This window comes from Populus euphratica, unplaced genomic scaffold, assembly GCF_000495115.2.
Source record: "Populus euphratica unplaced genomic scaffold, PopEup_1.0 scaffold8.1, whole genome shotgun sequence".
NCBI classification, from domain to species: Eukaryota; Viridiplantae; Streptophyta; class Magnoliopsida; order Malpighiales; family Salicaceae; genus Populus; species Populus euphratica.
Genome location: NW_011499855.1, coordinates 1,409,214 through 1,426,307, shown reverse-complemented (window position 1 = coordinate 1,426,307; position 17,094 = coordinate 1,409,214). Strand labels below are relative to the sequence as shown.

Genomic DNA, 17,094 nt, shown 5'->3' with positions numbered 1-17,094 from the left:
GGAAAGAGAAGTGGGCGGTAAATATCTTTCATATCCGTTTCTTTTTCTTTGTTCTTATTGCTTGAATTTCTAATTTTGATTTATTAGTTTCACTGTTTTTTGGTCTTGGGCCATTTACAACTAGCCAATCAAGAATGTTAGAACATCCCAGTGCTAGCAAGTGTATATGAAATGCAGTCGTTGGTTTCCAGAGGAGAACCACTCGTACAGCATACACTCTTTTGCTATGATACTAATTCCTGTACTTGCTTTGCAATTCTGGCCCAAATTTGGCTGAGAAAGAGTTACAAAGATTGAAACCAAATTGTTTGTTTTGGCTGGACATGTGGACTGATTCCGCTTATGTTATTGAAGGGAAAGAAAAATAGCTGCTGATTAATTTTAAGAACAGTAGATAAAACTGTTTTCCTTACTTGAAAAAAGTCTTAAAATGGTCTTGTAATTGTTGAAAAGCTTTTCGGTAAATTTTATATTTGAATTACCTGTTCCACCTCCCCAAACTGTCTGCTCTCTCTCTCTCTCTCTCTCTCTCTGACGTACTGTAAATCTGCCATTTGCCTTTTCTTTGTACAATATTAAGGCATCTCTTCATTTTGCTAAAGAAAGAGAACGAAAACTTATTTTGCTGTGTCATTTCTTTCTTTTAGTGCTCAAATGGCCAGTGAATTTAGTTATAATCATCCTATATCTGCAAAGTGGTGTTGCTAATGAACAGTTGCACATGTTCTTGCTTCCTTGTGGTTGAAAGGAATAGAAGCAGAGCCTTTTGAAGGCAATTCACATGACTATTTATATTTTTACAGGAACAGATTTTGGAGGGTTGAATCTTCTTGCCCCTTTGCAATTGCTCTTTGCACATTCCTTTCATTTTATTAGGTGCCTTAGACCTTCCATTGATCACACTCAAGTGCAACCCTTAAAAACACCACCACTGTGCTGAACATCTTTAGTGGTTTTACTTATTAACATTCTGACTGATAATGTCATTTGAAACAGACTGATGCTATATTTTCTTATTCGGTTGTGCAGAAGAAGAAAAGAAAGGTGGCCGCTTTTCACCTCAGTTTGTTCATCATCCATTTGGATCACATTCTGGTGAAGAGCTGGATTTCCCAAGCTATTCTCAGCATTTCCCCATTCATCCTCAAAATAAGTTGTGTTATTCTCCAAAAGCAATTGCTCATAGAGAGGAAAATATGAAAATTGTGCCATCAACACTATCAAGTAGATCTGATGGAACTACAAATGCAGCCATTGAAAATTGCAACTTGATTGGGACAGAGTTTGGACGTGGAATTAAGATTCAGGCCTCTGTTGCTGACTTGCTGTGTGCTGAATGCAAGAAATTGCTGTTTCAACCAGTGGTTCTTAATTGTGGCCATGGTAATCTCTATTAAGCTGCATTTACTCATTGAAAACAAAAGAAATAAATTATTACTATCAATTACTCAATCTAATTTCTTCTTTGTGCAGTGTATTGTGAATCTTGTATTGCCAATCCCATGCAAGGGATTCCTAGGTGTCAAGTTTGTCAAAGTTTGCATCCAAATGGGATCCCGAGTGTTTGTTTAGTCCTAGAGCATTTTTTGGAGGAGCAGTTTTCTGAAATATATGCAGAGAGACGAGAAGCTTTTGCCAAACAAACTGATTGTCAGTATGCAAAACCTTTAACTTATAGCTTATCATTTCCTCTTGTTAGTGTTTGGGATTCGTTTCCAAATCTGAAAATGGGTTATTAAAGTAACTTTCTTGAAATATAAATTTTCTATTAAGTTACACTATTCTTTTTTGGGGTAAAACTTAAGCAAATTAACCTGTTGATAGACCAAAGAAGGAAAAATTTCTGGGTCAAATAAGGAAAAAACCTTAGATGTCTTTTTAACAAAATTGTATTGGTGATAGGTTCTCTAGGCTAAAACGATAAATAAAGGAAAGAATTTTAAAAGAAATGCATCTAAGGATATTAAATTGAGGTTCACAAAATCATTCTAAGAATGCCCAAAGATAACCTAAATCTCCTCAAAATTTTCACTTGTGAACACAAAACAAGCAATGAAGTTTTGTAGAGTGTATTATTTTACTGATCAACTTCACTAAACGAATTATTTTGCAGATAACACATTATCCATCAAAATTTATTTCTAGAATGCAAAAAAAAAGAAAAAAAATGCTTGTGTTTTGCTTAGAACTTTTTGAATGATGTTTATTGGTTGGTATGATCAATTTTTTTTTTCTTTGAAATGGGACTGGATGATGAACTATATAATGTAAGTAAAACCAGTCATTCTCTATCTATCAGATTGTCAGTTTTGTTGCTTTTTTTTTGCTTTGTAATTCTTGAAGCAAAGACAACCTTCTTGCAGAAAAATAAACTGATCTGTGATTGAGCTTTTCATTAAATGCATGTCTATATTTATATCTAAGGACCATAAGCAAGGTGATGGTCATTGAAAGAATAGGTAGTTGGCTTTTGAACCAACATTGGCATGTAATGTGATGAATTGTACGTTCGAACTGTCTCAACCTTTTTTTCCATTTGTTTTTCTCCCAAATTGGTTTTGCATACATATTCTGACAAATAACTCCATTCCGTTCCTTTACATGTCACTCGGATTTTTCTCTCAATATCCACATCTTGTACTTGGGCGTTGTGTGTGTGGGTGCATGTGTGTGCCTGCACATCATGTTTGCATGTGGCTTTCTTGCTTGCTCTAGCATGGAAAGCTAAGAGCATGAATGTTTTGTAATTGAAAATGGATGAAAAATACTCCAATAGCCAAATTGCACACATTTAAACATGATGTGAATGTGTTCACAGTAGCACAGCAATCTAAAAGAAAAATAGTATATGACACCTAAAATGGTTGCACGATTGCCCTTTCTAAACTTGAAGGATCCTTCTTCACAAGTCAGTCAATAGGGAAAGGAAAGGAGTAATTGAAGCCAAGCCATGTAAGATTGACTTTACGACAACCCTACCATTTTCACATTTTACTAGAATGCCAATGGGATTCTAACCTATCCCTTTAGATCTCAAACAGTTTATGCAAACACATGCAAATTTTGTTTTGGGCCCTTGCGCATTGAGGGCCTGTCAACTTGTTTGCATCAGCATCTGTTGGTTGGTGATCCTCCTTGAATTAGTTCACATTTTAAAGTATTCTTGTATTGCAATTTTAATTCTGTGTGCCATTTGCATTGACTGTACCTTGACTTCAGGTTCAAGTTCAGCACAAACTCAACAATTAGCTACACAGTCATCGTCAGTACCTGCTAAGGTCTATTCATCATGGATATTTGGCAATGGACCCAAGGTTCACATTGGATTTGGTTGTGATTCTTGTGGGGTAATGTTGTTCATCTTCAGTTCCCCTTGTCTATCTGTTTGATAATTGCAAAAGTAGCTCATAATTTATTTATGAACAAATTTCAATCTCAGGTGCATAATTTCCTTTAGAAGGCTTGGCACTTCTATTGAATGCATGCTCAGAATTAGGATGACATTTTCTTACTTGTTACTGTATCTATCCTCAGAAAATCTCTTACTTGCCCTCACTGTGTCTATTTTTGTGGTTATTCTCATCAATTGCTCAACAGAAATGAACTCCCTTCTCCAAAATCTCTTCTTAGACATGCCATTCTTATTAGAGGAACATATAATTTTTATTTAGCCAGCAATGTAAATGCTACTGTCATCCTAAACTGGGTTTTTGTTACTTTATGCAACGAAAGATGGTAAATGTTCATAGTAAGTACATCAAGTACTGATAGACAGTTCAGTTTCTTTTTACAATACATGTAGTATTGGCACAATGCCAGTGCAAACTGGTCTAGCATGTCATTTTCATTATGGAAGTACTCTATTAGTGAATTAAAAGCTTTGAACTTTCATAACAGATGATACCAATAATTGGGGAGAGGTACAAATGCAAAGACTGTTCAGAGAAAATAGGTTTTGACATGTGTGAATCATGCTACAACAATCCCTCTGGAGTGTCAGGCCGATTTAATCAGCAGCATAAACCAGAGCACAATTTTGAGATTGTGCAGCCACAGGGCATTGGTGAATATATATACATGCTGAATCTTGATCAGTCTGATGACACAGATGACTCAGATGATGATGGACATGATTTTCTTGCTCAAGTCTTGTCAGATGATGCTCTACAGGATGTAGAGGATGGTTCTAATGATTTGTTAGAAGTTTCTGCTTTGGTTTTGTCCGTCGATGTTGCACCAGATCAAGAAGATGATCCTAATGTCTCCTAGATCATCAGCTTTGACTAGAGAAAATTGACGAGGTACCACCAGCAACACATTTCTGTAACCCTTTCAAATTTTATAATGGCTGGGTTGCATGCAGATCTGCTTTTGAAAATTTGGGAAATCTAACTGTTCCCACACCTGTCATTGAATGCAGATGCCTAAACAATCATACTAATACAAAAGGGTTGGGGTTTTGGACTTTCTTGAAGATGGAACTCGCAAATTCCGCATCCCCACACTTCGCATGCATGGCAATAAGCTTTGAATTCAAAAGATAACACATTCAAAATGTATCTTTTTCCAGCTCTACTTTGTTTGAAGCTAGAAAGCAATGTGGTCTACCAAGAAGTTTCTTTGGCAGCATAAATGGCCTCTTCATTATCACATCTCACATCTTCCATATGAAATGGGCACTTGAATCTATTACACCAACAAAAAACCACAATATATTAACAATACACCCAACAAAACCACAAGATATTAACATCAAGGGCACTGCATATACTTGTATTACTATCATAAATTTCAGTTGTAAAAACATAGATTGCGATGTTGTTTAAATATTGGGGCCTGTTTTTCAGTACTTGGCACTTTGTAACTGTTTTGATGCAGATAATTGCTTCCCTTCTGGGCATGTTGGGCTGGTTACAGCTGCTGTCATCGTAGGGATATCATTCAGAAATAATCTGTTGAATAGAACGTCGATGGTATTGTTGTCGGGTGATGTTGTTTCAGGTACAGCTCGAACTTTAAGATGAGACGAAGACATTTCTAAAGCTGTTTTGGATCCCGTGCCATTTTGTTTTTTCCAGCCAAAGTGGAGTGAGCTGGATGACTTCCCCTGCTCTGTTCTGATAGCTATTAGACAGTCATCTTGCATGAAATTCCACGCCCCTAAGAATCCTCATGGTTTTAAAGTTGCCCCGATTACTCTACTGTACGTTGAATTGTGCATTGTTTTTTTAATTGTTATTTAAAAAGAATTCATGTCTCTAAACTGTGAGAGAAATTCTTAATTTTTTTTAAATAGTAGTGACTAGAAAACATCCAAACTGACATTGTTAAATAAATACTTGCTTCTACTAGTAGCATGACATGAGTTTTCTTTGATATTCTTAGCCTAATAATATTTATGGCATTATTTTATTAATTTTTAAGATTTTTAGGTATTGAGAAGTTAAAGAAAAGTCCAAGACACCATTGATATTTTTTCCTACTTAGTTTAGAATTTTTAATTAATTTTTTAATTTTTTAAGAATCCTAAATACTAGACGATTCTATTAGTTAGTAAAGCTTTAGCAAGAAATTTTTTTCTATAAGGATTTCTAGTTTATTTTTAGGAGAACATTCAGATTTTATAAAATACTAGAGTTTTTTTTTATAAACTTATCTACAATTTAAATATGTAGCTTTAGGGTTTGAAAACTCTAGTTTTATCTATGCTATAGGTTGCATTAATTGACATCAAAGTAAGTTGATTTCTTTAATGAATGAAAATGATAATAACCCATTTTCACAATGCAAGAGTGTAGGCTTTCAAGGGTATTGTGCAGGCTTAAGAGCATAAACTAGATCGTTTATGACATATCTAACTTGACTAATAAGTAACACAAACATGAATTATGAAGATAAGAGGAATTTATTTGGAGATTTATTTTAAGATAGGCCAAATCATAGAATTATTTTTGAATTTGACAAGATTCTTTTCTATGATGAAAATTTTTTGAAGAAAAGATTTATTAATTGGTTGACAGAATTGGAAGTTTATTTTTATTTTAATAAGATTCTTTACAATTAAAAGTAGGATTTGTCATTTACAAACTTTTTTACGGTGCTAAAGAGATGGTTTTATTTTGTAGATTTTATAACTCGTATCAGTATGCTTTTAATTCCATCGTGATAAGATTTGAGATAATAATTAATTATGGAGTTAATACAAGATAATTATGAAGAGTATATTAGGTAGATAAATAAATAGATTGTTATTATTTATTTTCTTTAAAACCTTCTTAAATAGCAAGAAAGAAATATACAGAGGAAGTGCTATTTCTTCAAAATAGACAATTTCAATATCACCTCAGTGATAACCACAACATTGCAATAAATACTACTCTACTTGTCAATATTTTATTTACTAATGGTAAAGAAAAAAGCAAAGAAACTCTTAAATTAGTATAATGTAGTGATTCTCAAAATCTTAAAGCACTAAAAGCTAAAATAAGTTGTTAAAATTGTTCAAGATGTTGAAGTTGATATAAAAATAGACTTTAAGTGTGGATGTGTCATTCAAACTAAGATTATCCATGTTAGATCAATATTATAAAATTATCAAATTAGCTAATGGTTAAGACATCATTGTTAAAGATGACCAATCACATCAACTAAAAACTAAAGTTATCCATGTTAAATCTATATCATGAAATTATCAAATTAGCTAATGGTTAAGACATTATTGTTAAGGATGACCAAACATGTCAACTAAAGTTGTCATCATCACAAAAATAATTTTTATATAAGGTTGATTTTTTAGGTCTTCAGAAGTTTTGCTTAGATTAAAAAATTTTGTATGAATATATTTTTATTAAAATTGGATTTAAGATACCTAAAACAACATATCTCATACATACATTAGCGACAATGTTATATTTAAAATATCTATTCGTTTAGAGTGAAATAGTTTAATTTATAACAGTTAACTCGAAAGAGAGTTTGTCAAAAGTAAAAGGAATTGACATGGGTAACTTTCTTTAATATTCCTGGCTTAATAATGTATATTGTATTATTTCATTAATGATTGAGATTTTTAGGAGTTTAAAAAGAGTTCAAGATGTAGTTTGGTAAATGAAGTATAATTTTTAATCCAATCATTGGATTAAGTTGGGATTTAGGTCTTGGTTTTCTATCATGTTAAAATTTCATGATGATGAAATTCTAAGAAGGTCTTTAAAAAAGACTTAGAAGTTATTGTGCAAGATTATTTTTATTTATCTTATTATATTTAGATTTGTTTTCATTATTAGCTTAGAACTTTTAATTTAATTAATATTTTATTATTTAGCAATCATAATACTAGATAGATTCTATTAATTATTTAGGTTTTAATAAGAAATTCTTTTTTCTATAAGGATTCTAGGTCTAAAGCTAATATAAATAGGGATATCTAGTTTATTTCTAGAAAAACATTCAAACTATTGTTCAAATTTTATAAAATATAAGAGATTTTCTTTAAATTTATCTATATCTTAGATCTATAACCTTAAACTTAAGAACTCTAGTTTTATTCACGCTACACGCTATACTATAATAATTTTTCTATTTTTCAACTCTTTACCTAAAAAGTTAACAAACTCAACGAGTCATATTCAACACAATTTATAGCCAATTCAACACATAACATGTAATTCAATTTCATTTCAAGTCATTTTATAATTAATAAACTCAGTTTATAAATAAAAAATATAATTTTATTTTTTATTTATATAATAAATTAATTGAGTTTTTTTCTTTGATTATGAATTGACTTGAAATGAAATTACATGTTGTGGGATTTATGTTGAATTGGTTGTGAGTTATATTAAATATAACTTATTCAGATTGTTGATTTTTTATTAAAAAGTTAAAAGGCTAGGAAAATATGATATGTGTGTCGAAGTGAGTCACTAAATCTGACCTATTTATAACATAAAACTATGCTATTTTGAAAAATAAATGTTAAATATCCTAGTCTAGGAATATTTTTAAGCTACTGTTTTATTTTTGTAGAAAAACTCGAGAAATCCCTTTGCTTATAAAAAATGATAAGCTATAGTTTACAGGAAAATTATAAACTGATTTGAGCATAAAATTCTTGTTTGGTTATTATTTTTGCTTAAATGGTTTCCTATACTTCGAAATTAAATCAACTCCAAAATAGATCGTAAACAAGGGACTCCTCTTTTTAGTGTTATAAAAATTATAAATCGTTCTTGTAACAGGGAATTCAAGTTTAAATACAAATATAAAATAACATATGCCAATCTATTAAGCCAAAACTCTCTCAAATGAAAGAAAAAATAAACATAACCTATAATATAATAATGGAAATACATCAACGGGCACGTTAAGACTTAAGGCAAAGTCTTGAATTAATCAGTAGGTTTAGGTTTAACTAGACAGGATGCACATGTTACATAGTGAACCTATCTGGATTTTTCAAATGCAAAACAATAGAAAAATATATCAAGGTAAGACAAATACTTGTAAAAAAATAAAAATAACTTAAGATTTGAGTCATTGACTTGACTAAATTTAATAAACTTGATAATTGAAATAATAAAAAATATATAAACAAAAAAATATTAACAACATAAAAAAGATTAAAAAAAAAATGAACTCATCTGAGTTAGTATGTTCGGTTGTGAAATTGGGGTAACCTTGTTGAAAACAAACCAAATAAAAACATGAAGCTTAATTATCAATTAACTCAATACTCAAGGGTAAAATTAAAAAAAATATATAAATAAAAAAATAGTGAAAAAAATTCATGTCAATCTGTTAATCCCGTTATCACGGACATAGAATCGAGATAACTTGATAGAAAAAAATTAATTTTTTTTAATAAATCAAATGTATAAGGATAAAGGCAGAAAAAATTCAATTTTAAAAAAAGACCTAAAAAATATATCAAATTCAACCTGTGAGAACTTGCAAAACCCGTCACCTTAGTCATAAGTTATAAACTAACCTCATATAAGGTAAACTTTAAAAAATAAAGAAGCAAAATTATAAATCAACAAAATAACGAGGGGTGAATTTGAAAAAAAAATGTAACAAAAAAAAAGGCTCCAAGACAAAAGAAATAATAATAAAAAGAATGAGAACTAAATTTGATATAAAAATTAAATGAAATCAGATGATAATGGATTAAATTGAAAACAAAATTCAATTAGAAAAATGATTTAAAAAATCAAAAGAATAAGGAACAAATTTGATGTAAAAATAAAAAAAAATCAAATGTTAAGTGATTAAATTGAAAATAAAATTCAATTAAGAAAAGGATAAAAATTAATAAATAACAATCAAAAAAATAAAAATTAAATTTAGTATAAAAATCAAATGACAAGGATGAAAGTGAAGGAAAAACAATAAAAAACTAGCAACTAATAAAATAAAAACAAAATTGAATATAAAAAAACATAAATAATAGTACACCTTTATATCTTGCAAGAAGAAGAAAGAGATAAGAGGAAAAGAAAAAAAAAATTAACCCATTTTTTTTCTAGTAGCATGCGCAACATCGTTGTAAAGAAGACGATGTATTGCTTCTAAAGTCTCTCCTGAAGGTAGTGTTTGGGCATGGAACTACACCACATGTATTGTTTAAAAACATGACAAATTATACTCGATATGTGTTATGTATGTGCTAATAATTTCCTTCTCAATTAATATCCTAATTAATAAATAAAATCAAATCACCCTTTACCCTTCATTTAAATAGGAGGAAAACCAACTTTAAAAGATGAAAATACCCCCTCAACATGTGATTTTTTCTTTTCCGCCTTTGAGAGTAGGCTTGTTTCCGTGTTGTGCTTTAAAAAAGAAAAAAATCCAGTTGACATTGACATCTCTTTAGCTTTTTTAGCCTTCAAGGATATATAAGTCATTTCACTGTACATTTAAAGATTTAGAGACCAAATCACTCTCGATCAACTCTTTATTTTTGTTTATTTTTAAGGATTTAGAAGTTATTTTACTGTGTGTTTTAAAATTATAAAGATAAATTTATCTCTAATTAATAATATAATAATAAATTGGTCAAATAAAAAAAAACTAAAAGAGATAAGAGGGGAAAAATAACAAAATTATTTTATTAAAAAGGTGAAAAAATAACTATATTATTCTATGAAGAGTATAATATAATATGTTTAGTAATATATGTATTTTACCATGCCAATTATTTTTTTTTCAATGGTAATCTTATAAAGATGAGGTATTAAGTTCAAATTTCATCTTGTAATCCATTATTAATATTCTTTAAGTTAAAAAACATAGGAGTCCTATAATTGTTTTAAGGCTAGATTAGCATCCTATCATATGCATACATTAACAAGTGAATCTGATAACAAACAAATCCTCAAAGCTCCATCCTCAAACCCGGTCCAACTCCCATTAAACCCGGTCTGAGCCATCAAAGCACAAATCCCTCAATAAACCCTATTCACTTTTCTCCTCCGCTTCTTCACTCTCAGAAAACCCCCGTCATCTTAAAAGTCCCTCACCTTCCTTGTCCACTTGTAATGGCTCTCTCTCTTTCGAGACCCAGACACAGATCCCTCTCTAACCCTTTTCTAATCCACCTGTTCTCTTCCTCTTCCACAACCCCATCAGATGACCCCTCTGTTTCCGAACCCCAGCAACAGCAACAGCAAAAGTCCTCCCTGTCTAGCTATTTCAATGATGTCAAAGCCAGTCTTAAGCAACAAAACCCTGAAAACAGGCCAAACTCTCCACCTTCAAGTAAACCCACGTACTCAACAAACCAATCATTCTCAAAACCCACAAGCAATATTGCTTCTTTTGATGAAATCAGAAAGAATCTCTCTGAATTCAGGCTTCGATCCTCTGATCCACCACCTAGAGAACCTAACTCTGCTCCCTCACAGGAGCCATCTTCTAAGCAACAGATCTCATTTCAAGAACTTTATAAAAGAAATGTCCTTGCAAGATCGACGGGTGGTAGTGGAACCACTCAATCAGGTGGTATCAATGCTAACCAACCCATTTCAGGGAGGCTAACATTTGACGCAATTAGAGAGAGTTTGAGGCAGATGAAGGTTGGTGGCGATAATAACAATACCGCGGTTGGGAGAGGCCGTGTTGGGGAATTGTCATTTTCGAGTTTTAAGCTAAAGCCAGGAAACGAAAATGAACCAATGAATAAGTCGACTATAATTGGTGGGACTGGGGGGTTGCCGAGTGCGGTATTTGGGAGGGAAATGGAGGGCGAAGGGAGTGCAAAAGGTGAAATGACTACGGAGTTTGTGAAAATGTATAGTCATGGAGAGTTGGGAGATAAGTTAAGGAGTTTGCGGCCACAGGTGAAAAAGGGTGAAAAGGGGTGGTTCACGTTGAAGGAATTGAATGAGAGGTTGAGGAAGTTGAGGGAAATGGAGGAAAAGGAGACCGAGTCGAGGATTGGTGGGGTTTCCTTTAGGGATTTGAGGGAGAGTTTAGTGAAGTTGAAAACGTCCAATGATGAGAAGGCTATAAAGAATTCGGGTGATTTTTTTTTTGTGTTGATTCTTGAGATTTTTTTAAGTTTGTTTGTTGGAATTTTGGTGATAGCTACTTATATTGTTTTTCAGTGGATCTTAGTTAGATAAGTATTTTTGTTTAGCTTGATCTGGAGAAGTGCTATTTCACTTTGTGCATAAGTATTTGTCGCTGAAGTTTTAGCAGATGTTTATATACTCCTTTTCTGGGGCTTGGCTCTGTAAACAAGAAGAAGAATGCATTGAATTTGTGATAATTTAGGACTGTAACACAGTTTGCTGTGTTTAACCTTTAGATTTATCTCCTGAGAGAAAATGAATGCAAAATAACTTCTTTTTTTCTTTTTTCTAAATGTTTCTGCAAATGTTGTCATTGTCATGTTCTTATCTTGCATGAAATGATACTTCATGCAAGCCTCCTCTCTATTGTTTTTATGCATTGAGAGATGATATTTATTTTACTATTTACTGGTCAAATTTATTGTTTCAGTTCAGAGACTGAATCTCATGGGCCAGTTACGTGCTTCAAATGTAACGCTGCAGCCTCCAAAGAAGCACTTAGTTGAAAAGGCAAGTATAGTTTTCTTTTGATACTAATTTTGCTTTTTGTTTGGAAGTGTGAACCTTGACAAGATTCCTTATTTCTGCAACATTGAGGTGACTTTACAATTTGTGCTGCCCAACTTTAATTATGATGTCCACTTTCTTAAATTTTTAGTGGGACATTAACAATGATGCAAACAAAGATATGGTATTCCTGCATTATAATGTGCTTATCCTTCTAGTTTTAATTCGTACTTGCACAAAAAAATACATCTTCTAAGAGTCATGGACACTTGGTCCGGGTCTTTATATAGGATCATATTTTGCATTGCATTCCAGAGTGCCTTTGTTTAGTTGACAAAATTTGTCTGCAACCTTTTGAAAGGTCGTGTTTTCTGATGAAAACAATTGAATGGGTTTAGTGATATTCGTTAATTGTTTATTCTCCATGAAGTAGTTCTCTTCTTGATCACTATTACCAGTATTCAGTGTTTTACTGCTCTGATGGCTTCATATATGGTTTATGCAGTATTTCCATCCAGATAACATGTCTTCTTCTGAGAAAATGAAAATTGAGCTTGCAAGAGTTAGAGATGAATTTAAAATGTCAGAGTCAGACTGTGGATCTGCACGTGTTCAAGGTAAAGGCCTTTCCATTTTGGTTTTATTGTGATTAATATAAAACTGAAGCAAATTGCTGTGTGCTGTGGCATCCGTATACTTCGCTAATTTCTCAAGCATGTTATCGAGGATGTGTTCTGGTTGTGCAATACTTAAGCTAACTGAAGTAAATTGCTGTGAAAAAGGAAAAGAATTGCAATTGTGTCCACCTTCTGGGACTATTATTTGTCTTCTTTTGAATTCCATTTTTAGTGGTCTGATTTTTGGCATCTGTATACTTTGCTAATTTCACAAAAGGGTCATTGAAGATGTGTTCTGGTTGTGCAATACTTATGCTAACTTGCTGTGAAAAAGGAAAAAAAAATGTATTAATCGTGTCCTACTTCTGGGACTATTATTTGTCTTTTCTTCTTGTGAATGCCATTTTTAGTGTTTTGACTCAGAAGTTAACCCTGTACTGCACCTTGAACATGGCTGGAAAAATGTTATGATCCTGGCATGGCCTTAAATTTTTGAAAATGAAAAAAAATAAAAAATGCACCCAAGCAACTTCAAGTCTGTCTTCTGGCTTGGGATGCTCTGCTTGTCATCGAATTTCTCAACCAATGACCTTGAAACAAGCTACAACCTTGGTTATCAGTGTTATCTATAGAAGCATTCAAGCCTGTTTATTCACCCTTTATGGGCTTGATTCTTTCTTGGAGTTAGTGTATGGACTATTAGATTCTCTTGGGTCATGGTAATTTTGGATGGTTTGTTGTGATGGAATTGGATGCTCGAATAGGACATGGTCTTTGTATACCCTAAGAAGAAATGTGAGTGTATATCTTGCTGCTCTTTTTTATTTATTTTTTGCTTTTTTGGAATATTGCAATACGAGGCAGTCTTTTGTTAATAAGGAGGTCGTCTTAGAGTTTGTTTGTTATGATTTAGCAGCCAGATGTGTCAGATACTTCAAGGATTGGCCGTTTGGGCTTCAAAATGGATTATAAGGCAGATTTTTTTAGAGTTTGTAAATTATTATTTAGCAGTCACATGTATCAGATACTTTAAAGGATTCACTGGTTTAGATTATCAAGCAGATTTATTGAACTGACAAAGGATAAGAGACATGGAGTTGCTGTTACCTAGAATAATCAGGGGACACGTGAATGAACATGGATTTCCATTTTCTAGCATCGAGTAGGTATCATTCTCTTAACAGAACCAATGTGGGAAAGTTCACATGGCAGTGTGAGTTGCATAAATTATATGAAAATCGAGTTATTTATTTGCTGTTTCCAGTTCTATAGTGAGCTGGTCTTGAAGCTTGATTCCTGATCTCACTCTCTTCACCCCTCTTATTTCGGTTACTTTCTTTCGCTTGTATTTAAGTATCTAAACTTTGATAAATGCACTGATTTGAGATTTTTTTCCAAACAAGTTTTCATTTTCAATTTTCAACAGAAGGGAAGAATTTGGTTTGATTGAAACTTCTAATACATACCAAATTTGCATGCACATTGTTTTCTTCTTTATGTTATATCCTTTTTCTGATTGTTTTGCAGTGGCACTACTGACAACTAAGATCAAGCATCTCTCTTCAGTTCTGAACAAGAAGGTGAAACTGGAGCTGAAACAATCCTCTATTTCTTGCATTATATTATCTTGGAGTGTCGATGCTTCCTGCTCCTTGAATTCACATTTACATGCCATTTTACTAGGGTTAAGGGATAAATGTTTGTTGTGACTGTGGTTATCCTAATTACGGCAAAGAGAAAGTTGACAGAAACTGCTATATCAACATCTGTAGAAACATATTTACTTCTTCCTTCAAGTACACAGATGTCTGAGATGCATAAACTTAGGGCCCATTATCATTTTTTTGCCTTTGATCTGTATTTTGCAGAATGGAAAGTTATCAGTGCATTTGCTTCTGCTTTTAGGTTTTCAAGTGTTTTTGGCTTGAAAAAACATCAAATTGATGTTTTTTTTAGTGTTTTCTGATGGTTTTGAAGTGCTGATATCAAAACAAAAAACAATATATGAAAAAAATTTATTTTGATTGATTTTTAATTGAAAAGTTATTTTAAAAAGTACCCTGCACCACAATTCCAAACACACTAAAGTTTTACTGGATTCTGTGGGGTCATTGCACGGAACCTCATGTTGCCTTGGCTACTATCCAATTTTCATCTCTCTTGATGTGCAACTGGATGGTCGTTTGCCAAATGGCCTTCGCTAAATGATGCGATGTTACGAACTGCAACTTTGAGACCATTCTACATGGTGATTTTTATTTTAGAGGAATTGTTTTATCCCATTCAAGTGTTTAGTGGATAAACTTCTTTGCCGCTGTTCTGATATTCTTTCGCACAACATTGTAGGATAAGCATTCTCGGAAGGGTCTTATAGGGATGGTTCAAAAGAGGAAGAAGTTGTTGAAGTATCTCCGGAGGACTGACTGGGATTCTTACTGCCTTGTTCTTTCAAAACTTGGTCTCCGAGACAATCCTGATCACAAGACCTTGACTAGACAATAATGACCAGAACCAGACTAGGGCAACCTGTAAGTTGATTTTACCACAATTTTGTATGAACTTTGTATAAGAAATTGTTCTGTTCCTTCATAATTTTTTGTTCTGAAACAAGCCATGCTCATACAGGCTGCATTGAAGTTGTGGTTATTGAAATATTCAAGTCCAATTGCAGTGAAAGAAGAAATTGCTTGGACACTGCATTTACGGAATTAGTGGGACTTAAAGAAGGGAATGATGCACATCTCTTTAGAGGGTATGATTTGCTGGTAACACTAGTTTGTTTTAAAATAGAATGTTGGTTGGCTGACCGACTGTTAGCTCGATCAGATTGTAGTACTGTCAAAAGTGTTCAGTAATGTCGAAGGTTAAGAATTAAGCCTTTGGGAGGGGGGGTAAATTTTTGAAATATGAATGGAGTGTTTGTAGAGGTAAATCTGACAATGACGACAAGTAGAAGTAAAGCTTGAGAGCATGCAAGTATTATAAAGTTTGAGCGCATGCAAGAATTATCATGTTTTATTAATGATAAAATAAATCTATCATGAAATCTTATTGCATAAGAAGAATGTCTTCTTTTCTTTTGATCGATGTATAGAGAAATTTCATTGAACATAGAATAGTAATAAATAAATTCATGAAAAACGTAGAGATTAAACGTGTAGCTTGTAGCTTGTGGAACCACAATTGCTTACATACAAAGGGTAATAAATAAAATAAAACTGAAGCCTGCAAAGAAAATTTCTATCGTCTCTGGAAGTTGAAGGCCTTTATAGAGAAGGCGAAAATGAAGGCAAAGAGGACAGTCCACCCAAGAACCACGGCTGCAACCACTCCAAGAAAATCGTGGTCAAAACCTAAGTAATCCTTGACATATTCTTCCACTGTTTGAGTTGCGGTAATGGGTTCCTGTATATCTCCATATTGTGACACAACCAATCCATACAAGGACCATGATACGGGGCATCCCCAGTAGTACCATCTCCACCATATAGGTATCCGCTGTTATGGATTGACCACGCAGAGAAATGACAAACATATGAGCCCACGAGATAACTAGTCACTGAAGGAAACTCAATGCTTGAAGTTATTAAGATGGCAAACACTTACAGTTCGGGGAATTATAAACCCTGAGAAGAGGTTCCAGATTGCATAAAATGCTGTGGAAACTATGGCAGCTATGTGGTGGTTTGGAGTCACAGCTACAGCCATCATTCCATAGAAGGTGAAGTATAATAGGGTGAAGTACATAAAGAATAGATACCAAAAAAACTTAGCAACAGTCCATTCAAATCCAATCATTGCATAAACTATAACGCCGTAGACTGCAGCTTGAACAAAGATATATGGAAGCTCAATCAGGGCCTGCAACATAAGATGAGGTTTGGTCAACGAAACGTCCATACAAATCTACTTGACGAGGGGAATTCTGAGATGCTAGCTTAATGAGCTCTTACCTGTGCAAAGGCATAGGGCAAAGCTGAATACATTCCAGCAGCCCTTTCTCTGTAAAAGACAGTTCTTTCAACAGCCACCACTGGCTGCACAGCTGTTCCATTTTGAAAACCAAGGAAGAGAACTGCTGCATACATCGAACCCATTGCGTTGATAAGATCTTGGGTAGTTTTCCTACAGTTCGTAAGATAATTAGATGAGTAGGTAGATTGCAGCAAAACCATCAAAGCCGGAACTGTTAAATTGTTTTTGAGTTCCTCATCGTGACTTACACTTTGGAGCCAAGGTCCCAGAACATCGTTCCAAACATCAAGGCTATAAAGGTTGTGAAAAGAAATCTCACGGCAGTATACGGTGGGTTCCTCCAGTATGACCAATGTTGCTTCCACAAGCAAGCCATACATTGTGTGAAAAATGATGTTGAATACCGTGTAGGGAAATGA

The 17,094-nt window shown here is 33.2% G+C and overlaps 3 protein-coding genes across 6 annotated transcripts in view; 2 read left to right on the top strand and 1 right to left on the bottom strand.

Annotated features, from left to right (window-relative positions):
* The window catches only part of LOC105122953 (E3 ubiquitin-protein ligase PRT1-like), a 7,031-nt gene extending 2,044 nt beyond the window's left edge, over positions 1-4,987 (top strand). The window contains exons 4-9 of one of the 2 annotated variants that reach the window (XM_011022359.1): positions 1-17; positions 1,030-1,383; positions 1,474-1,650; positions 3,220-3,347; positions 3,898-4,301; positions 4,879-4,987. In XM_011022359.1, coding sequence (XP_011020661.1) covers positions 1-17; positions 1,030-1,383; positions 1,474-1,650; positions 3,220-3,347; positions 3,898-4,269 — 1,048 coding nt within the window. In that variant the 3' untranslated portion in view covers positions 4,270-4,301; positions 4,879-4,987. Of the gene's footprint in view, positions 18-1,029; positions 1,384-1,473; positions 1,651-3,219; positions 3,348-3,897; positions 4,302-4,420; positions 4,850-4,878 lie in introns of those variants that run through there. The other variant, XM_011022357.1, reaches the window with a different exon arrangement.
* A 5,440-nt stretch (positions 4,988-10,427) lies between these two features.
* LOC105122952 (S15/NS1, RNA-binding protein) lies at positions 10,428-15,754 on the top strand. Of its 3 annotated transcripts, none has more exons than XM_011022355.1 (6): positions 10,428-11,523; positions 12,007-12,086; positions 12,589-12,700; positions 14,228-14,280; positions 15,047-15,228; positions 15,326-15,754. In XM_011022355.1, the coding sequence occupies exons 1-5, from the start codon at positions 10,542-10,544 to the stop codon at positions 15,200-15,202; spliced, it is 1,383 nt and encodes a 460-aa protein (XP_011020657.1). In that variant the 5' UTR covers positions 10,428-10,541; the 3' UTR covers positions 15,203-15,228; positions 15,326-15,754. The 3 variants fall into 3 exon arrangements, with proteins under 3 accessions (XP_011020657.1, XP_011020658.1, XP_011020656.1); XM_011022356.1 differs by having other exon boundaries at positions 15,372-15,711; XM_011022354.1 differs by having other exon boundaries at positions 10,429-11,523; positions 15,047-15,627.
* A 76-nt stretch (positions 15,755-15,830) lies between these two features.
* The window catches only part of LOC105122951 (pleiotropic drug resistance protein 1-like), a 7,578-nt gene continuing 6,314 nt past the window's right edge, over positions 15,831-17,094 (bottom strand). Inside the window, exons 22-25 of the mRNA XM_011022353.1 lie at positions 16,924-17,094; positions 16,654-16,825; positions 16,307-16,561; positions 15,831-16,198 (exon numbers count right to left, since the gene is read on the bottom strand). Coding sequence (XP_011020655.1) covers positions 15,941-16,198; positions 16,307-16,561; positions 16,654-16,825; positions 16,924-17,094 — 856 coding nt within the window. The 3' untranslated portion in view covers positions 15,831-15,940. The remainder of the gene's footprint in view (positions 16,199-16,306; positions 16,562-16,653; positions 16,826-16,923) is intronic.